Source organism: Ictalurus furcatus, chromosome 2, assembly GCF_023375685.1.
Source record: "Ictalurus furcatus strain D&B chromosome 2, Billie_1.0, whole genome shotgun sequence".
NCBI classification, from domain to species: domain Eukaryota; kingdom Metazoa; phylum Chordata; class Actinopteri; order Siluriformes; family Ictaluridae; genus Ictalurus; species Ictalurus furcatus.
In genome coordinates, this window is record NC_071256.1 from 22,495,204 (window position 1) to 22,513,071 (window position 17,868).

General features: G+C 36.8%; 1 protein-coding gene across 1 annotated transcript in view; it reads right to left on the reverse strand.

Annotated features, from left to right (window-relative positions):
• Positions 1 to 17,868, reverse strand: part of rnf213a (ring finger protein 213a) — a 56,302-nt gene that overhangs the window by 37,093 nt on the left and 1,341 nt on the right. The window contains exons 2-16 of the mRNA XM_053653363.1: positions 10,545 to 10,648; positions 10,219 to 10,388; positions 8,935 to 10,053; positions 8,663 to 8,769; positions 8,387 to 8,557; positions 8,095 to 8,297; positions 6,468 to 6,757; positions 6,100 to 6,362; positions 5,181 to 5,396; positions 2,645 to 2,837; positions 2,372 to 2,427; positions 1,977 to 2,148; positions 732 to 893; positions 542 to 640; positions 339 to 461 (exon numbers count right to left, since the gene is read on the reverse strand). Of these exons, the coding sequence (XP_053509338.1) occupies positions 339 to 461; positions 542 to 640; positions 732 to 893; positions 1,977 to 2,148; positions 2,372 to 2,427; positions 2,645 to 2,837; positions 5,181 to 5,396; positions 6,100 to 6,362; positions 6,468 to 6,757; positions 8,095 to 8,297; positions 8,387 to 8,557; positions 8,663 to 8,769; positions 8,935 to 10,053; positions 10,219 to 10,388; positions 10,545 to 10,647 (3,447 nt within the window). The 5' untranslated portion in view covers position 10,648. The remainder of the gene's footprint in view (positions 1 to 338; positions 462 to 541; positions 641 to 731; positions 894 to 1,976; positions 2,149 to 2,371; positions 2,428 to 2,644; positions 2,838 to 5,180; positions 5,397 to 6,099; positions 6,363 to 6,467; positions 6,758 to 8,094; positions 8,298 to 8,386; positions 8,558 to 8,662; positions 8,770 to 8,934; positions 10,054 to 10,218; positions 10,389 to 10,544; positions 10,649 to 17,868) is intronic.

Sequence of the window (17,868 nt, forward strand, 5' to 3'; positions counted from 1 at the left end):
AGACTCTCTGATGAGGTATCTGGGATGACATAGGGCTTATGCATAGACCTTGACTCGATAATAGAAATGTTTTGATTCTTGGTGCATGTTTTAATGCACATCATTACAGCTAACTTTTTTGAAAATAATTATAAATAATTATGGTGTATAAAAGCTCTATGAAATAATTAGCTAATATTTATAATAACATATATATGAAAGATCATTTATTCACGCTTTCCTGTCTCATTTTATCCTAGCATGTCAGTCACACGATATTTCCTGTTGCAGTCAACACATTTGGGACTGAATTTCTAGCTTTGCTGGCCAATGCAAATGTACCTAGAAATGTATAATACCTGACACATTGTGGTGACAGCTTGTAAGGCACACTTCTCAATACTTCTTGCCACATGAGGATGGGTATCATTAAGTTCTTCAATACTACTGCAGTATACTTCAATTTGGTCTATTGAAGATTCCTGCAATGAAATGCATTGTGTAATTAATACTTTGTTTTACTGGATTGATTCAGTATGCACACATTACAGACATTCCAAACCTGTTGAAATTTTCCTTCAAAATCTCGAGTAAATGTGTCCCTCCACTCCTTGGTAAATTCCTCACTTTCAAAGCTTATGGAGATAATGTTGTTCCACATCTATGATGGAATAGAGAATAGCAATAATAATTTGTGTTATTTATAATTTAAAATGAAAAGCTAATAACTGTAGAATTAATTATTTTCTCACCTCAATCTCTGATGTGAGGTTGGCGCTCAAAGTGTAGTGATGCAACAATTTTGCTGTAAAGGTCTGTCCTATCCAAGTTCTGATAGTTTTCAGTGCCACTGACAAAAGCTCAAGGTTCTTTGGGCTTTTCTCTATGGCTTTTAGACGGTCTTCCTCTTGAATCTCATAAAAAAATTAAATAAAAATGAAAAATAAAATAGAAAAAACTTAAAAATAATGAAAGATTCAAGCCCTGATTGACTAACAGTTTGCATGTAGAAAAACACCCAAAAAATTATACAAACTTACTAACAGAGTCTACAAATGCTTGCATCTTTCATATGAGCAAAACCCCATTTTGAGTGTTTGTCTCAATGTACAATTGAAGGCATTTCCACCAAAAAGTGCAAAATACAGAAGAGTGTTCATGCAAATAGATACATTTCAGACCAACATGTGATTTACCAAGACTAAAAATTACTTTGGGGACGAAGATCAAGTTCACAATTTTACAATAACATTTGTGGAAGCTAGGCCTGTTACGATAACTACTTTCGTTGGCTGACATATTGTCCCAGAAATAATTGCGATAAATGATAGTTGACATCCGTCTCTACTCACGGAACACGACATGGTGACGTTCATTCTTAAGTAAAGATACGCACATGGAAACACAATGGGCAATATCGAGGTCAGCAAAAATGATCAAGGTCATAGATCATACGATAAGTCAATAACTTAATTATCGTTACAGGCCTAGTGGAAGCCTGTTTCCACCATTTGAAGACAAAATAAAACCACTGATTTATTCAAGTTTCAAGAAATTATGTCTCAGTTTCTGTTTCTTGAAATAATGACCTAATATTTTGCACTTTCTAAATGAGGGCTATGTAAAGAGAAAATGATTTTGGCAGTCAAATTAATTTTTTTAAAGTCTGGTTTTCTGTTTAAATGGTACCCCACCAAGAGGTCCCCAATAAAATAATCCACTCGTTAATCAAAGGAGGAAAATAATAAACTAAATATAAAATAAATAATAATAAATAAATAAATAAATAATAAATCACTAATAAATTAGTTATTTATCATTGTGACTAAGCAGAAGCAGAATATCTGGACATCAAAGACAAGCAGCACATGAGATGCAAACATGAACATAACTGTACCTCTATGTAGAAACAATAACGTGACATTTTTACAAAAATTTCAGCCAAAATTTCAAATGTAATTTAGCTTACTACATTGGCAATAGATTCGCTTTGATACCTGTTCAGGAAGAGACTGGGAAAAGTCTGAAACTGAAACCACAATGTTCAAACAAGCGACTGGAATGTCTGTAAAACTATGACTGTAGGAAGACTTCACTCCTTTGCATATCTTCTCCAAAAGCTTCACAGCTGCAGCTAAGCAGTTCCTTCCATAGTCAGCAGAGAAGCATCTATAAAAGACAAACCAACAAAGCCCAAATAGTTATTATTTAATTCCAGTTGTACACATCTGTTTTCAGTAACGACGCAGTTTTAATATGGAAGCATCTAGAGTATCTAGTGTGTCAATATGAGACCTTACCAGTACCAATACTCATTCCAATGTGTCTCATTAAAGCGATTTATTTATTAATATTATTCTGTTCATTAGTTAATCACCTGAGCTTGACTTACTTGTATTTTTGTTCAAGAATCTGGCTTTGAATGAATGTCAGCGTATCTGACACATTCTGTGGAGGAACATACAAATCTATTATCAAAAAAAATATTCGGACAAAATAAATATAATTAATCTTGTCAGGAAGAACTATACCAATATACACTTGGTTAAAGTTAATAGAAAATATTTTGGCCAGTGACAGCATGCCTCATCATGTTTTCTTCTTTACATAATCATCATTCAATTATTATGTGAATTTACTTAAACAGTTAGAGTTTGACACTAACTGAGGAACTGCTGTAGGAAATCTCAGCTGGAGCTTTGAGAATGAAAAGTTGCAACATGTCAAAGAGCTCCACATGGATGTTAGTGCTGAATTCCACCATCTCATCAACAGATAACAGGAACATCCATGATCGAGCCAGCAGTGTGTCCACTGCCACAAGGTGACACTTTGCTTTCATGAGATTCAGCATGGATCTGAAAAGGTATATCATATGTACCATGTTAATAGTAACCAACTAATACTAACAGGTGCAAGTTCTCAATTTCTTTTTTTAAAAAAATAAATAAATAAAAATAACCTGCATGCATTAATTTGCATGTACATTCACTGAGCACTTCATTAGGAACATTATACTAGTACTGGCTAGGGTTCACGGTATACCGTGGTATGAAAATTGACGATAATCATACTATATCATACCCACCATGTCCCGGTTCCCTCAAAAAAACGCATTGCCATTGCACTGTATAAGTTGGTCACATATGCTGAATATCAAATCAAATCAGACAATTATCCAATCACATGATTTGTTGAGGAAAAGTCACTTGGCTTTTTTTTGATGCACATCAAGGAATGTATTTGGTAAATGTGTTTCCATCATAGTTTTTTTTAAAAAAAAACTTATCTGCCTCAATTGAGCGCATACGTTTTTTTTAAATGCACATTCTCGAGATATCATTCGCATAAAAATATGTGGATGGAAACATGGCTACTGACCCCGATCTGTGTGTGTGTGTGTGTGTGTCAGGAGCAGTCTGGCACCATATGTTAGTAATGATAGGACGTTATTTTAAAAGCTCACACAGTTGATGTTATTTTTCTTTTAGTAGTTAGTTTAGCATTCTGTGCTAACATGTAAACAATAAGTTAATATTAAGTGACTTACATTTTAGACTCATATTGCCTGTTTTTGTTCTATTTCACCAATTTTATTCATTTTCTAAAAGGGAAACATACTTCCATTTAAAGAAAAATGGTTTCAAGTTTCAATTACAATAAAGCATTTTTTCCCCAATCAAAAACCCTTCTGTTTTCATTCCTTTAAGTGTCATTGTAACTAATAATAATAATAATAATAATAATAATAATAACAACAACAATTGGTGTAATATTGTATACTGTGAAACCGTGATATTTTCTGAGATGATTATCGTAGGTTATAACCAGGCTGGTGGAGGTGGTATAATGGTGTGGGGAATGTTTTCTTGGCACACTTTGGAGCCATTAATACCAATGCTGCTGCCTATTTGAGTATTGCTACTGATGTCAGTCCTTTCATGGACACAATTTAACCATCTTCTAATGGCTACTTCCAGCATGATAATGCACCATGTCACAAAGCAAAAGTCATCTCAAACTGGTTTCATGAACACGACAATGAGTTCAGTGTTATTCAGTGGCCTTCCCAGACACCGGAGCTGAATCCAATAGAACACCTTTGGGATGTGGTAGAACGGTAGAGTCGCAGCATGAAGGTGCACCTGAAAAATCTGCAGGAACTGCGTGATGTAATCATGTCAACATGGACTAGAATCTCAAAGGAATGTTTCCAACTTCTTGTGCAATCCATGCCACGAAGAACTGAGGCTATTTTAAGAGAAAAGTGAGGCCCTACCCTGGACTATTGACACAAGGCAGGTTGGGTCCATGGATTCATGCTACAGGTGCCAAATTATGACCCTACCATCTGTGTGCCTCAGCAGATGATTTATCAGACCAGGCTGCATTTTTCCAGTCTTTAGCAGTCCAATTTTGGTGATCCTGTGCCCACTGCAACCTCAACTTTCTGTTCTTTGCTTACAGGAGTGGAACCTGACATGGTCTTCTGCTGTTGTAGCCCATCCTCCTCAAGGTCCGACGTGTTGTACATTCCGAGATGCTTTTCCACTCACCACAATTGTTCAGAGTGGTTATCCGATTTCCTGTAGCCTTTCTATCAGCTCGAACCAGTCTGGCCATTCTCTGTTGACCTCTGTTATCAATAAGTCGTTTGTGTCCACAGAACTGCTGCTCACTGGATGTTTATTTCTTTATAGCACTATTGAATAAACTCTAGAGGCAGTTTTGAGTGAAAATGACAGGAGATCAGCAGTTATAGAAATTCTCAAACCAGCCCGTCTGGCACCAAAAATCATGTCACATTCAAAACCACTGAGATCAAATCCCCATTGTGATGGTTGATGTGAACATTACCTAAAGGTGCTGGACCATATCTGCATGCATTCTTTGCATTGCACTGCTGCCACATGACAGACTGTTTAGATAATTGCATGAATGAGTAGGTGAACAGGTGTTCCTAATAAAGTACTCAGTGAGTGTATATTGCTATTCATTATTAGCCAATTTTTATATATATATATATATATATATATAATATATATATATACACATACACACACACACACACACACACACATATAGAATAGATTTAGTTCAATTGATCACATATCAAAAGGATATAAAGAAATGTCAGTGAGTGAGTGGTGACTAAATTTTGTTTAACAAAAAAATTATGAAATGAGTCATAGAAAAAGCACCTTCTATCTTGTGAAGTTATTGGCCTACATGAAGTCATTTTCAATCCTTGTAGTCCAGTCCATGCCTGTTCATTTTTTGGATTCACAGCGAGTGAAACCGGTTCAAATGGTTTTGAAGTTCCCTTGAGAAGATGCAGAAATGGAATTGCAACAATCCATCGGGCCATCCCTTCTGCCTTCACTGTGTTAATCAGATCCACCAATGTGTCAGGCAAACTAGAGAGTTAAAAAGTAAAGTTAAATGTTAATGGTCTAATAAAGGGTTATTCATTCATAAAGTTATTTACAAATTTATTTTTAAATATTTATTCCGATCCAGAATTCTGATCCATGTATAGTTTTTTATTTTTAATAAATTTGCAAAGATTTCAAACAAACTTCTTTCACGTTGTCATTATGGGGTATTGTTTGTAGAATTTTGAGGAAAATAATGAATTTAATTCATTTTGGAATAAGGCTGTAACATAACAAAATGTGGGAAAAGTGAAGCGCTGTGAATACTTTCCGGATGCACAGTAAAATAAAATTCTGACCAGTAACAACAGTTACCTTTTATTGCTTAACTATTAATGATTAGTTTATGGCTATAAATAAGACAATTAGAATTGGTTATTTCGTAGTTGTTTCAGTCTGGTACAGGTTTAGAAAACTAGAGTCACTGATTTATGGCCAGTGATTTTTACCATGTGAAATAATTAATAATTTGCTATATATAAACGACTATAAAAAAAGAAAAAAAATAATCAATTTTTTATAAAAGTATAAGATTAACATATATTTATAGCAATACATTTAAAATGATGATTTTCGACACATGCATACATAGAGCCAATAAGCTTTCATACAGCTAGATATTGTACTGTATCTGGTAATCTAGAAAACATTGTATTTAATCTGTAAAGACTGAAAGTGCACCCACTTTTTCAAGCATGAAAACGACTCTTGGATGTTGGTCCAAAAGGGGAGAAACTGATCTTTAGGCAGATCTGGCAGGCAGAGAGCTGAGCAAAGACGATTAAGTTCCCCCAATTCTAGCTTAAGGTCATACTGCTTCCACAAGTACAGCATAATGACAGCAGCCTTCAGAGGTTCCGTAATGTATTCACTTCTTTTTGATGAGCCATCTTTCTGCAGTTCTGGAGTGACGTGTTCAAACATAAAGTTCTTTAGGAGCTTACTTACCTAATATTTAAAACAAAAAGCAGAACAATTGTATGCAGACTCATTATTTCAAGCAAGGAAATAAACCAGTAGATGTAGAGTCCACATTACATCAGTAATACTCACATCTTTTTCAGTGTAATTCAAGCTTAACCATTTTTTCTCCTTCTCTTCAAACACAAAGGGGTTTCCGTAGATCTGATGGAACTGCTTGAGCTGTGTGATAAAGTTTCTGAGATTGATGTCAGTCCAGCTTCTGAGAAAATCAAAGATTGTCCCAAGCATAACTCTTCCTGCAATCTCTCTTCCTTCGATCACACTTTTCCTCTGTTCAGGCCATACAACCTCCTTCAATTTTTTAAGTAAATTCTTAGATGGTTCTGCACAGATTATGTCATCATACTGATGCCATTCTCCTGCAATACATAAACAGATCAGATCACAAATATAGACAAACTGGCCAGATTTTGATGGGCACCTTTTGAATATACTGAATATATCCACTTAAAGATGATGTACAGTAATTGGCTGTAAAAGAACATTTCGCCTCAGCTGAACCTACAAAAAACCCATTAAAACCACACATCATCAATGTTTAAATATTGTAGTGCAGTTCCAAACTTTTTTTTGGTTAAAAATGAACAAAAATCAATTATTGATCAAGTACATAAAAAAAAAAGTGTTCAAAACTGTATGCTTACCTTACCCTGATTCGCAATGGTAAGCTTACAATAATGATTTATTTGAGCTGTTGGTTTGGATTTCTCCGGAAATGTCAGTTTGACATCATTCGTCTTTGCGCGGTTACGTTACGTCCATAAACAGAAAGAAGATGACCTGGCTACTATATCGCGTGTGTGTGTGCTGAGGATGGTGGAGTGTTTGTAGCTTGTTCTTATAACAGTTGCTTATTTAAACTTGTCATCTAGATGGCTATTTTTAATCTGGATAGTTTTAAACATAATTATTGTTGACATCTGGGGAATCGGCTGTTGTCAAAATCAAGAAACCTTGAACAGCGGAGAGCCTGCAGTCAAAAAGGGAACACGACGGAACCTGTGCTAAAATTTGAATGAATATTAGCATGGCTTTTGGGAAGTGGTAACTCCTCCGTGATCTGAAGGGATTGAAGACTGACACAGATTTTTTCTGTTGAACAGGTAAGACATTTCAGTGGCTCAATAGGTAACTAACTAACATTAGCGCACTTGTTCACTTGATTCAGCTCGGTATCGAGTTTCCTATGTTGTTGTTTTGCTATTGTAAGTGTAGTAAATTGCACTTATTTTTTGCTAGCTATGAGAGAGAACAACTCACTTCTACTCTAAGAAAACCACCTCTGTGGTCAAGTATTGGAGCTAATAGACAACCCATACGTATACTTCAAACCATCAGATTCATTCGCGCAGAGGAGCAGTGCCGAAGCACAACCCATGTAAAAAACAACTCCGCAAGTAACTTGCAATTTTATGTTTCAAACAGAGATGGCGATAGAGAGGCAAAAGTTCAGTACTGCAGCATTAAATACAACTGACATCAGCACCAAAGAATCCTTGCTGATCAATCTTCATTTGTATTGTAGTGGTACAATGCATTAGAGTAATACTTGCTCACATTATATTTAGTTTATATAAAATTTCTCATAAAAAGTCAGGATATACACGGTTATATTAGCTAAATGTAGACTAGCCAGAATAAGTAATGTAGCATGGCATCTTTAGGGAAACGCTGGCTCATGAAAGATTCTACTCACCCTCTGCATTTAGTAGATGTCGTTTAACAAAAAGACATCTGTTTGTGGTTTCTTTCGAATCCATTTTGTAGATATACTCATATTCATATTTCCCCTTTTTTTCCTTATACACCACATACTTGTAAGGTATTGACACAGCTTCTGCTTTGATCTTTGTAGACACCAGACTCCCTTCTACAAGAAATCCATGTTCATTGAGATCCCTGAAATCATAAATTAGTTATTTCCATAGTACAGAAGAAAGAAGGTTATGAACATAGAAGCTGGACATTGGAAAAGAGATCAGTCTTACTGTGTCACAGACAGTTCTACAAGGTTGGTATCCCAGTCACTAATCTGCGGACCAGCCCTTATAAATATGCGGTCTTCATTTGGGTCAAACTTAAAATCCTTTGACAAGACAGCATGAAAGTAAATGGTAAGTCTCTCACTTGCGGAAAGCTGCTGAGTTGAAGTGGGAATTCTGCAATTTATCAGAAGAGAAAATTAGTAAACTGGCAAAAAGAATACAGCTGGTAACCTACTATACCTAGACAAAAATGCCTTCTATAAGCCAGTTTCTAAATACCTCTCCGGAGGAACATCTTTCTTTTTATCTGTCTCTTCACTTTTGTTTTTCTTCTTCAACTCTGGACTTCTCTGGCCACTGAAAGCATCTCCTTTCCCATGAGCAGACTGCAGAGGACCAACAGAGGATTCAACATTGGACCAACACTGGAGTTTAAACTCTTCATCTGAGCATGAAAAGTACCAGCTTCTATTTGATTTATCACTCAATGTGTTTAAACCATACATCACTTTAAATGCACTAGCATATTTTAAGGCGTGTCAGAGCTTTACCTCAGGTTTGCGCTGTGGTCCAAACACCATTTCTTGATTTAGGCTTTTTGTTTTCTGTGTGCATGGCCCAGTCTTAGCATTTGCAGATTGATCAACATTGGCATTCTGATCCAGAGTAGGTGGTGTCTTGTCAGATGTATCATTCCTGCTTTGCGTTTTGTTAGATGCATCTTTCTGATTTTGCGTCTTGTTAGAAGCATCTTTCTGGCTTTGTGATTTCTGAGAGTCATCTTTCTGGCTTTGTGATTTCTTAGATTCATCTTTCTGGCTTTGTGATTTCTTAGATTCATCTTTCTGGCTTTGTGATTTCTTAGACTCATCTTTCTGGCTTTGTGATTTCTTAGACTCATCTTTCTGGCTTTGTGATTTCTTAGACTCATCTTTCTGGCTTTGTGATTTCTTAGACTCATCTTTCTGGCTTTGTGATTTCTTAGATTCATCTTTCTGGCTTTGTGATTTCTTAGATTCATCTTTCTGGCTTTGTGATTTCTTAGATTCATCTTTCTGGCTTTGTGATTTCTTAGATTCATCTTCTTGGCTTTGTGATTTCTTAGATTCATCTTCCTGGCTTTGTGGGTTGTTAGGTTCATCTTTCTTATTTTGTGTCTTAAATGCATCTTTCTGGACCATGTGCTTGGGTTTCTTTTGATCACCCACTTGTTCTTGCTTCAGTGTTCCTGATGTTGTTAGAAGTGAGCTATCACTGTTCGGCTGAGTGGGTTCTTCATCACACTGTGATTTTTGATCGTGTATTTCTCCTGGTTCAAGACAATCCTTCTCACCTTGTTCTCCTGAAGCCAGGTTCTTGTTAACATCTGCCTCAGGTAAAGCAGGTCCCTCAAGTGTCATGGGATCATCAGTTTTTTCTTCTGATGGGTTGACGAGAGATGATCCAGGAGACACACTGATCTGAATTTCTGCCGGAGCAGATGTGCCTAGGTTCAAGTCAGGAGTCTCATCCATAAGACACACTGACTCCTCACTGTCAGAGGACACAGCTTCCTCCTGTGTCCTCCCAATGTCTTTATCAGTCAGGGAGATGTCGGAGAGATCAGAGGTCAAAGACAAAGGACCCCTGTCTTTCTCTGACACTCTCCTTTTCTTCTTCTTCTTTTTTTTCTGGAGGGATCAGAGTAAATAAAATATGATAAGATTGCATTTTATGGGAACGTTTTGATAAAGACAGCTGATTGCTTGGGATATATCCGTTCTAATATCAAATACATAAGACCATGAGTTTGAAAAATAATGCAAGGAAACCCCATGTGGAAAATGCCCAAGTACCTTTTTTTTGACATTCGGGCTGTTGTCATTTGGCCTTTTAGGAGACCCGGCTGTTAGACGATTGTCCAAGACCGAGTCTGGGTTCATTTCTGTCTTCATTTCTGAATCAGTTGCCTGTGGAATGACTGCAGACTGTGTAGACTCATCTGGTTTTTTGTTAGATAAAATGCCTGATAAAGTGATAAAGAAAGCCTGATAAGGATCAAGTGACTGACCAGATTTAACTACAGCACTTCGATCACATTTTAGCTAATTCCTTTCCAAAAAACACACGATTTCATTTCAACTATTTGTTAATGAGGAACATGTGTATTTATATAACCTACTTTGGGTTTTCTCTGAGAGTTGTGTTGTCAGTGGAGTCCCACACTGACTGCAGAACTTTGCCGTCCCCTCCACAGCAATATGATTGCAGTTTTGGCACTCCATCCTGAAAAACAAAAATGTCTAAAATATAAAATCAGGATGATTTATTTCACTTTCTTGTGAGAAATGTACATACAATAGTTTTATTTTGCTGTACTTTGTGAGTGAGCTTTTACTCTCCACTGAGCTTATATTATAAAATAATATATACAGGAATTCATTGTTGGGGTGGTCCTTTCTTATAACTGATGCTATTGCCAATGTAACATCTTATCAATATAACATTTAGTGTTTGATAGAATTAATACAGAATTAATTACATTTTGGTAAAATCCCACATATTTTCTATTTTTTCTATGATTATTTGTTAATGGATCCTTTATTTATTAATTTAAAGATAGTCAATTTAATGTGATTTCTATAACTGTCTTTATTCACTCAGGATTTACACATTTCTGTTCCTTGGGTTATGATGTTCTGTCCTTGACCATGTTTTTCTCTTATCTTAGCCTTGGGCATTATCTAATTTTAGCTTATACTACAGAACACCCAGGTTGTCTTTGTGCACACAATAAAAAATATCTTTTATTATAACCTGGCTTCTGGTGCCCTGATTCTTCAATCATCTTACTTCTGGTGAAAATACAGTATTTTGATGCCATCCAGAAAACAACACAGACACACACTATACAACACTATACATATGCATACACACACACACACACATATATATATATATATATACACACATACAAATATACATATATATATACACACACAATATCTCACAAAAGTGAATACACCCCTCACATTTTTGTAAATATTTGATTATATCTTTTCATGTGACAACACTGAAGAAATGACACTTTGCTACAATGTAAAGTAGTGAGTGTATAGCTTGTATAACAGTGTAAATTTGCCATTCCCTCAAAATAACTCAACACACAGCCATTAATGTCTAAATCGCTGGCAACAAAAGTGAGTACACCCCTAAGTGAAAATGTCCAAATTGGACCCAATTAGCCATTTTCCCTCCCCAGTGTCATGTGACTTGTTAGTGTTACAAGGTCTCAGGTGTGAATGGGGAGCAGGTGTGTTAAATTTGGTGTCATCGCTCTCACACTCCCTCATACTGGTCACTGGAAGTTCAACATAGCATCTCATCAACTCTCTGAGGATCTGAAAAAAGAATTGTTGCTCTACATAAAGATGGCCTAGGCTATAAGAAGATTGCCAAGACCCTGACACTGAGCTGCAGCACGGTGGCCAAGACCATACAGCGGTTTAACAGGACAGGTTCCACTCTGAACAGGCCATGCCATGGTTGACCAAAGAAGTTGACTGCACGTGCTCAGCGTCATATCCAGAGGTTGTCTTTGGGAAATAGACGTATGAGTGCTGCCAGCATTGCTGCAGAGGTTGAAGGGGGGGGGGGGGGGGGGGCAGTCAGCCTGTCAGTGCTCAGACCATACGCCGCACACCGCATCAAATTGTTCTGCATGGCTGTCGTCCCAGAACGAAGCCTCTTCTAAAGATGATGCACAAGAAAGCCCGCAAACAGTTTGCTGAAGACAAGCAGACTAAGGACATGGATTACTGGAACCATGTCCTGTGGTCTGATGAGACCAAGATAAACTTATTTGGTTCAGATGGTGTCAAGCGTGTGTGGCGGCAACCAGGTGAGGAGTACAAAGACAAGTGTGTCTTGCCTACAGTCAAGCATGGTGGTGGGAGTGTCATGGTCTGGGGCTGCATGAGTGCTGCCGGCACTGGGGAGCTACAGTTCATTAAGGGAACCATGAATGACAACATGTACTGTTACATACTGAAGCAGAGCATGATCCCAGCATGTATTCCAGCATGATAATGACCCCAAACACACCTCCAAGATGACCACTGCCTTGCTAAAGAAGCTGAGGGTGAAGGTGATGGGCTGGCCAAGCATGTCTCCAGACCTAAACCCTATTGAGCATCTGTGGGGCATCCTCAAACCGAAGGTGGAGGAACACAAGGTCTCTAACAGCCACCGGCTCCATGATGTTATCATGGAGGAGTGGAAGAGGACTCCAGTCGCAACCTGTGAAGCTCTGGTGAACTCCATGCCAGAGAGGGTATTAGCATTTTAGCGCTCAAGCTGCTAGCTCCGCTTCGGAAATTATGACACTAACACGTTGCTAAATGGCACTACAGAGGTTGTCAGGGACATTAAACGTCATCACGCCGAACAGGAAAAAACTTTGCAGATAAACTCAGGGCTCCACTGTGCACTGTCCATAAAGAGCTTACATTTAACTGTTTATGACAGACCTCCTGATTAAAGCTTAAACAAAAAAAAGACTGGTATCTGGATCGGTTTCGGTCGTACAACTCCTTATCGGGGCATCCCTAATGAACACCATTAAACTAAAGCGCTTTGCATCTGACGGGTAAATGAACTCGCCCAATCACATCCTATGTGAGATTATTCAGATATATACACAATATATGCAGAGCGGTTCGAGAACTGACTCCAGCCCAGAACCATGACAGCAGAAAATGTCTAATAGTGTATCTTTAAATATATTTTAGAGAAGCAGACTTCAAACACTGAACATTGATGTTTATTGTATTTGTTTACAAGGTGGAACAGGTTAACGGTTGTTTTTTGTATACAGTCTGTAAAATTAACTGAAAATATTAAATTTAGTTTATCAGAAGGTAAATTAATGTGTCTTGGCTCACACTATGTTCCTAAATTCTGTCATAATTGTCCAGCTCAAGTTTTCTCATGCCTACTTATATTTACTTATATTGTGGCACATTAACGTTACCATCTCAAATAAAAATAAAAAATTGTACAAAATCAAAAAAAACCCAAAAAACCCCTATATTTCAAATGTGCTCCTAAGTTTTTGTAATTAGGAGCTCCTAAAAGAAATTGTCTTGTGTCTCTCCTCCTGTAAACACTGTTAAAGATTTGTACATTAGCAGGAATGTAGCACAACATGGAGGTGAAAGCAGCGGTCTGTTTATTTAAATGTGAAAGTGCAATAAAAATATGTTGTCCCTAAAATCAATGAATAATTGTGATAAACAACCGAGATCTCAATATTGATCAAAATAATCTGGATTATCATTTTGGCCATAATCGTGCAGCCCTAATATATACATATATACACACACACACACACACACACATATATATATATATATATATACATATATATATATATATATATATATATATATATTTTTTTTTTTTTTTTTTTTAAATTTTTTTAGGGATGCACCGAAATTAAAATTCTTGGCTGAAACTAAAACCGAATATAATGAAAAACTGGGCTGAAGGCCGAATAAGTTTTTTCGCGTTTTTTCCATTTATTTTGCCTTTTTTTTTTCACCATTGCATAAATTAAATAGCCATATGTGCTTTTTACTATTTTGTCTTGCTTTTCGAAGAAAAAAAATCAATTAAAAAAACTACAATTTCAAAATATTTATTTAACAATGAACATTTTTTTTCATTCCAGCAGGCATAGGCTACCAACAAGGCACAATATAACTTTAAATAAATAAATGAGTAAAATAAAAATATTTTTATGTGGTCATCTTTGAGCCCCCCTTGAATAGCGTATGTTAGGCCTATAACTGACTGCTGAAATAATGTAACACTCTGTAGCCTACAACAAAAATGTGCATTAAAAAGTGCATTGACAAGAGTGCAGAAAATGGTTCTATGTACGGCCGATTATATTGGGGATATATATCGCTCGTGTCCCTGTACACCAAGCGGAGTATTATATATAGTATAGTAGATATAGTATAGTTAGATACGTTGTTAATGTTATGTTCCTTGATAGATTTAGTTAGTTTAAACTATAGATTAGTCCATTTAGTCCCCGCTGGTTGTTCCACTCCCAGTCCATAGTACTAGTTCATGTTTCTTGTTTTGTGTTTTGACCCTGTTTTCTGTGACCGCGACTTTGATTCCTACTTTGCTCCGTTTATGCCTGTTTGCCGATAGCCCGATAACCCTTTGCCTGTCTTGACTACGTTTTTTGAATTACGATTTGGATTTGTCTGCCTGCGGTTAAATAAATACGTCTTTACCTGCTTCCATACTCTACTCCCTTACGTCCCGCGACGTGACAGAATACTCCGGAACAGAAACAAAACAAATGCACGTGTCCACAGTAAACAATGTCACGGTTGTCAACATCCGAAGAGCATGCGCTTGCTGAGCACTCATGCACGTGCACGCCCCCTCATCTCTCAGGGCATGCTGCCGGAAGTAGACATCGTAACATTTGCGCATATCACTCTGGTTGCTAGGTTATTTGGTCGCATCATCAAACACATCATTGTTCGGTCAAATTTATTCGGCCGAACACCGAAAGTGCTCTTTTTGCTATTTTCGGCCGCCAAACATTCGGTGCATCCCTAAAATATATATTATATACACACATGCATACATATATACATACACATATATATATATATATATATATATATATATATATATATATATATATATATATATATACACACACACACACACACACACACACACACACATACATATATATATAATCTGTTTTGATACATAGATAGATCTATATTTTTTTTTTTGCTTGTGTTTTTGTAGTTTTTTAAATTATTTTTAATAACTTTTATAAAACTATATAATGGACAGGTATGGAACATGAATTATCAAAAATGTTTCTGAACACTATAACTACTTTGAACAAGAGAATTAGGCTGTAACATGGATTATTTTACATGTAAAACATGTTGCATTACATTTGTTTTGCATTCTAAAAACATTCATTAATGAATGATCTAAATTGGGACGAAGGGCACGACTCGTTAGACATGACAGTCAGTGCGTTTACATGGACAACAATAATCCAACATTAACCTGATTAAGACAATACTCTGATTAAGAAACTAGCATGTAAACAGCAATTTTTACTTACCTTAATCTAATTAAGGTCATACTCGAAGTAAGCACTAATCGAATTAAGACATGTGGAGTACTCCTGTTTTAGTGTCATTATCGATGTGTATTACAGACATGTAAACACCTTAATCACATTATTAACGTCGTGTGAGAGTTTTTACCGCATTTTGCGACAGGACACGATCACACACGGCAGTGCTCCACCGTTTTACGGCAAACAAGAGAGCACGGCTGCGTCCCAAACCGTGTAGTCACCTACCACACAGTAGGCGAAACACATGCATATAGTAGGCAAAATACATGTATCTCGGCTACTATACATCAGTTAAGTACGTGGTTTGTGACGCAGCCCAAGCATCTATTTGCATGTACAGCATGACAAATAATTAACCGCACTTGAAGCTTCCATAAAAAATTTAAATAAAAACACCCAAAACTGTATATGGTCCCATAACAAAGACGAACTGTATGTTGATGCGTGAAATTCTGGAGGGACGCCGGACGGTGTGGCACGGTGACGTAATGATGTGTGCTGTTAATCAACCACGTTCTATAACATGTAAAACAGGAACATGAAAGGAGTATTCTAAAAGCGACTCATGTCATGTCAAGCGACACCTTAATCATAATATTGTGATGAAAATGTTTCCATGAGTCGCTTTTAGAATACTCCTTTCATGTTCCCATTTCCCATGTTATAGAACATACATCGATTAACGGCACACGTCATTTCTTTTTGCAAAAAAAAAAAAGTCGCTAAAGGGGTCTGAAAAGTCACTAAGGTGGCAACACTGGTCTGCACTGACAGCTAGATAAAAGGCAGGCTAAGCTCCTCCTCTCCCCAGCAAAAAGAAAATACAGAGGGAGAGGGAACGTGGCATTTTTCCATTTATGCACATTCAATTTGAAAAGCAATAAAATACACAGAGTACCCTGATGCCCTGTCTGTTTTGTTGTTATTTTTTAAAACAATTTGCCCCCCCCCCCCAATCTCTCCGCACTCCCCTGGTTGAGAACCACTGCTCTAAGCATGTTAACTTGGCCTAAAACTATGCTAGGAAACTGCTGCTGCCCTGTGCATTTCACTTTCGTTTCAAATTAGCAGAAATTTGGGGTCGGCAATTGTTTGATTGGTGGGTTCATTATTATTCTTAATGAAAAACATAACAACTACAAAATGACAATGACAAACTCGCTTATATTAAACATAGAACTTTTGAAACCAAATCTTTCTGCATCGTCTTGTCACTCAGCTCGCCTCATGATAAATTAAATCTGACTCCTGCTGATCTGTGCTGTGACTCTGACTCATTGGGCTCATGCTGAAATGAGCAGACACATTCAGTTTTTAATGGTAGCGTCCGGTCTCTAATTGAGATAAATGATTTTTATTACTATAAAAAGATAAAACGACGGTGGGGGTCATGCCACTGTGGGCAAGTGATGTAACCAGGGTGTGCCTGAACACCATGTAACAGCGGGAACACCGAATATCGCAGCATGCCTAATATTGCACAATACTGTTAATCACAGAATTGGTCTTTGATCAAAAGACTACAGATGTTCCAAAGGTTATCAAATTGATCACACAGGCATTTACACATCAGCAGACCACTGCACATCCTATTAAAGGTCACAGTTGTAAAAGTATAAAGACCCTCCAGAATAATTGGCACTTCACATTAAAACTACTTAATAAATAATGGCATTTTCTCTTAAAATATCAGTGCCAAAATTATGTACATGCCAAGAAATATTTTACGGTTTGAAAAACTTATATTATTTTATTTGCTCTCAGTTTCCAGGGTCTTAGTCATTGGCTTAAAGATAATACTTAAATATATACTGGGGTATAAATATGAGGTTGCATCAGTTGGTCATCCTTTACCATATGGAAAACCAGACATTTCAACACAAAAGTGACAAATGGTTGCTGAATTACACAAAATACCATTAAGCATTACTAATACCATTAGAGCCATAACAAAAAGTTCACATATCTGAAACAGTTGGACATTTGCCAGAAACTGAAACCATGTGCATACTGTCCACCCTGCACAATAAGGAAGCAAAAGAGTCTGAAGGTCACATGTTTAGAATTGCACAACTCTAAATGTTCCATAAATAACTGTTCAACGCTACCTTCAGAATTACAATGTTTGGAAATTATATGAACGGATATCTGCCTTCATTTATCTGCCTCTGACTCCGTTACCATTTGTTAAAGATTTTTCTTAATTGGTGTTTATCTATGACTCTCTTTTATACTTATCTTTTATGATAAATGTGATGGGGTGCATGGCAGCTTAGTGGATAGCACGTTTGCCTCACACCTCCAGGGTTAA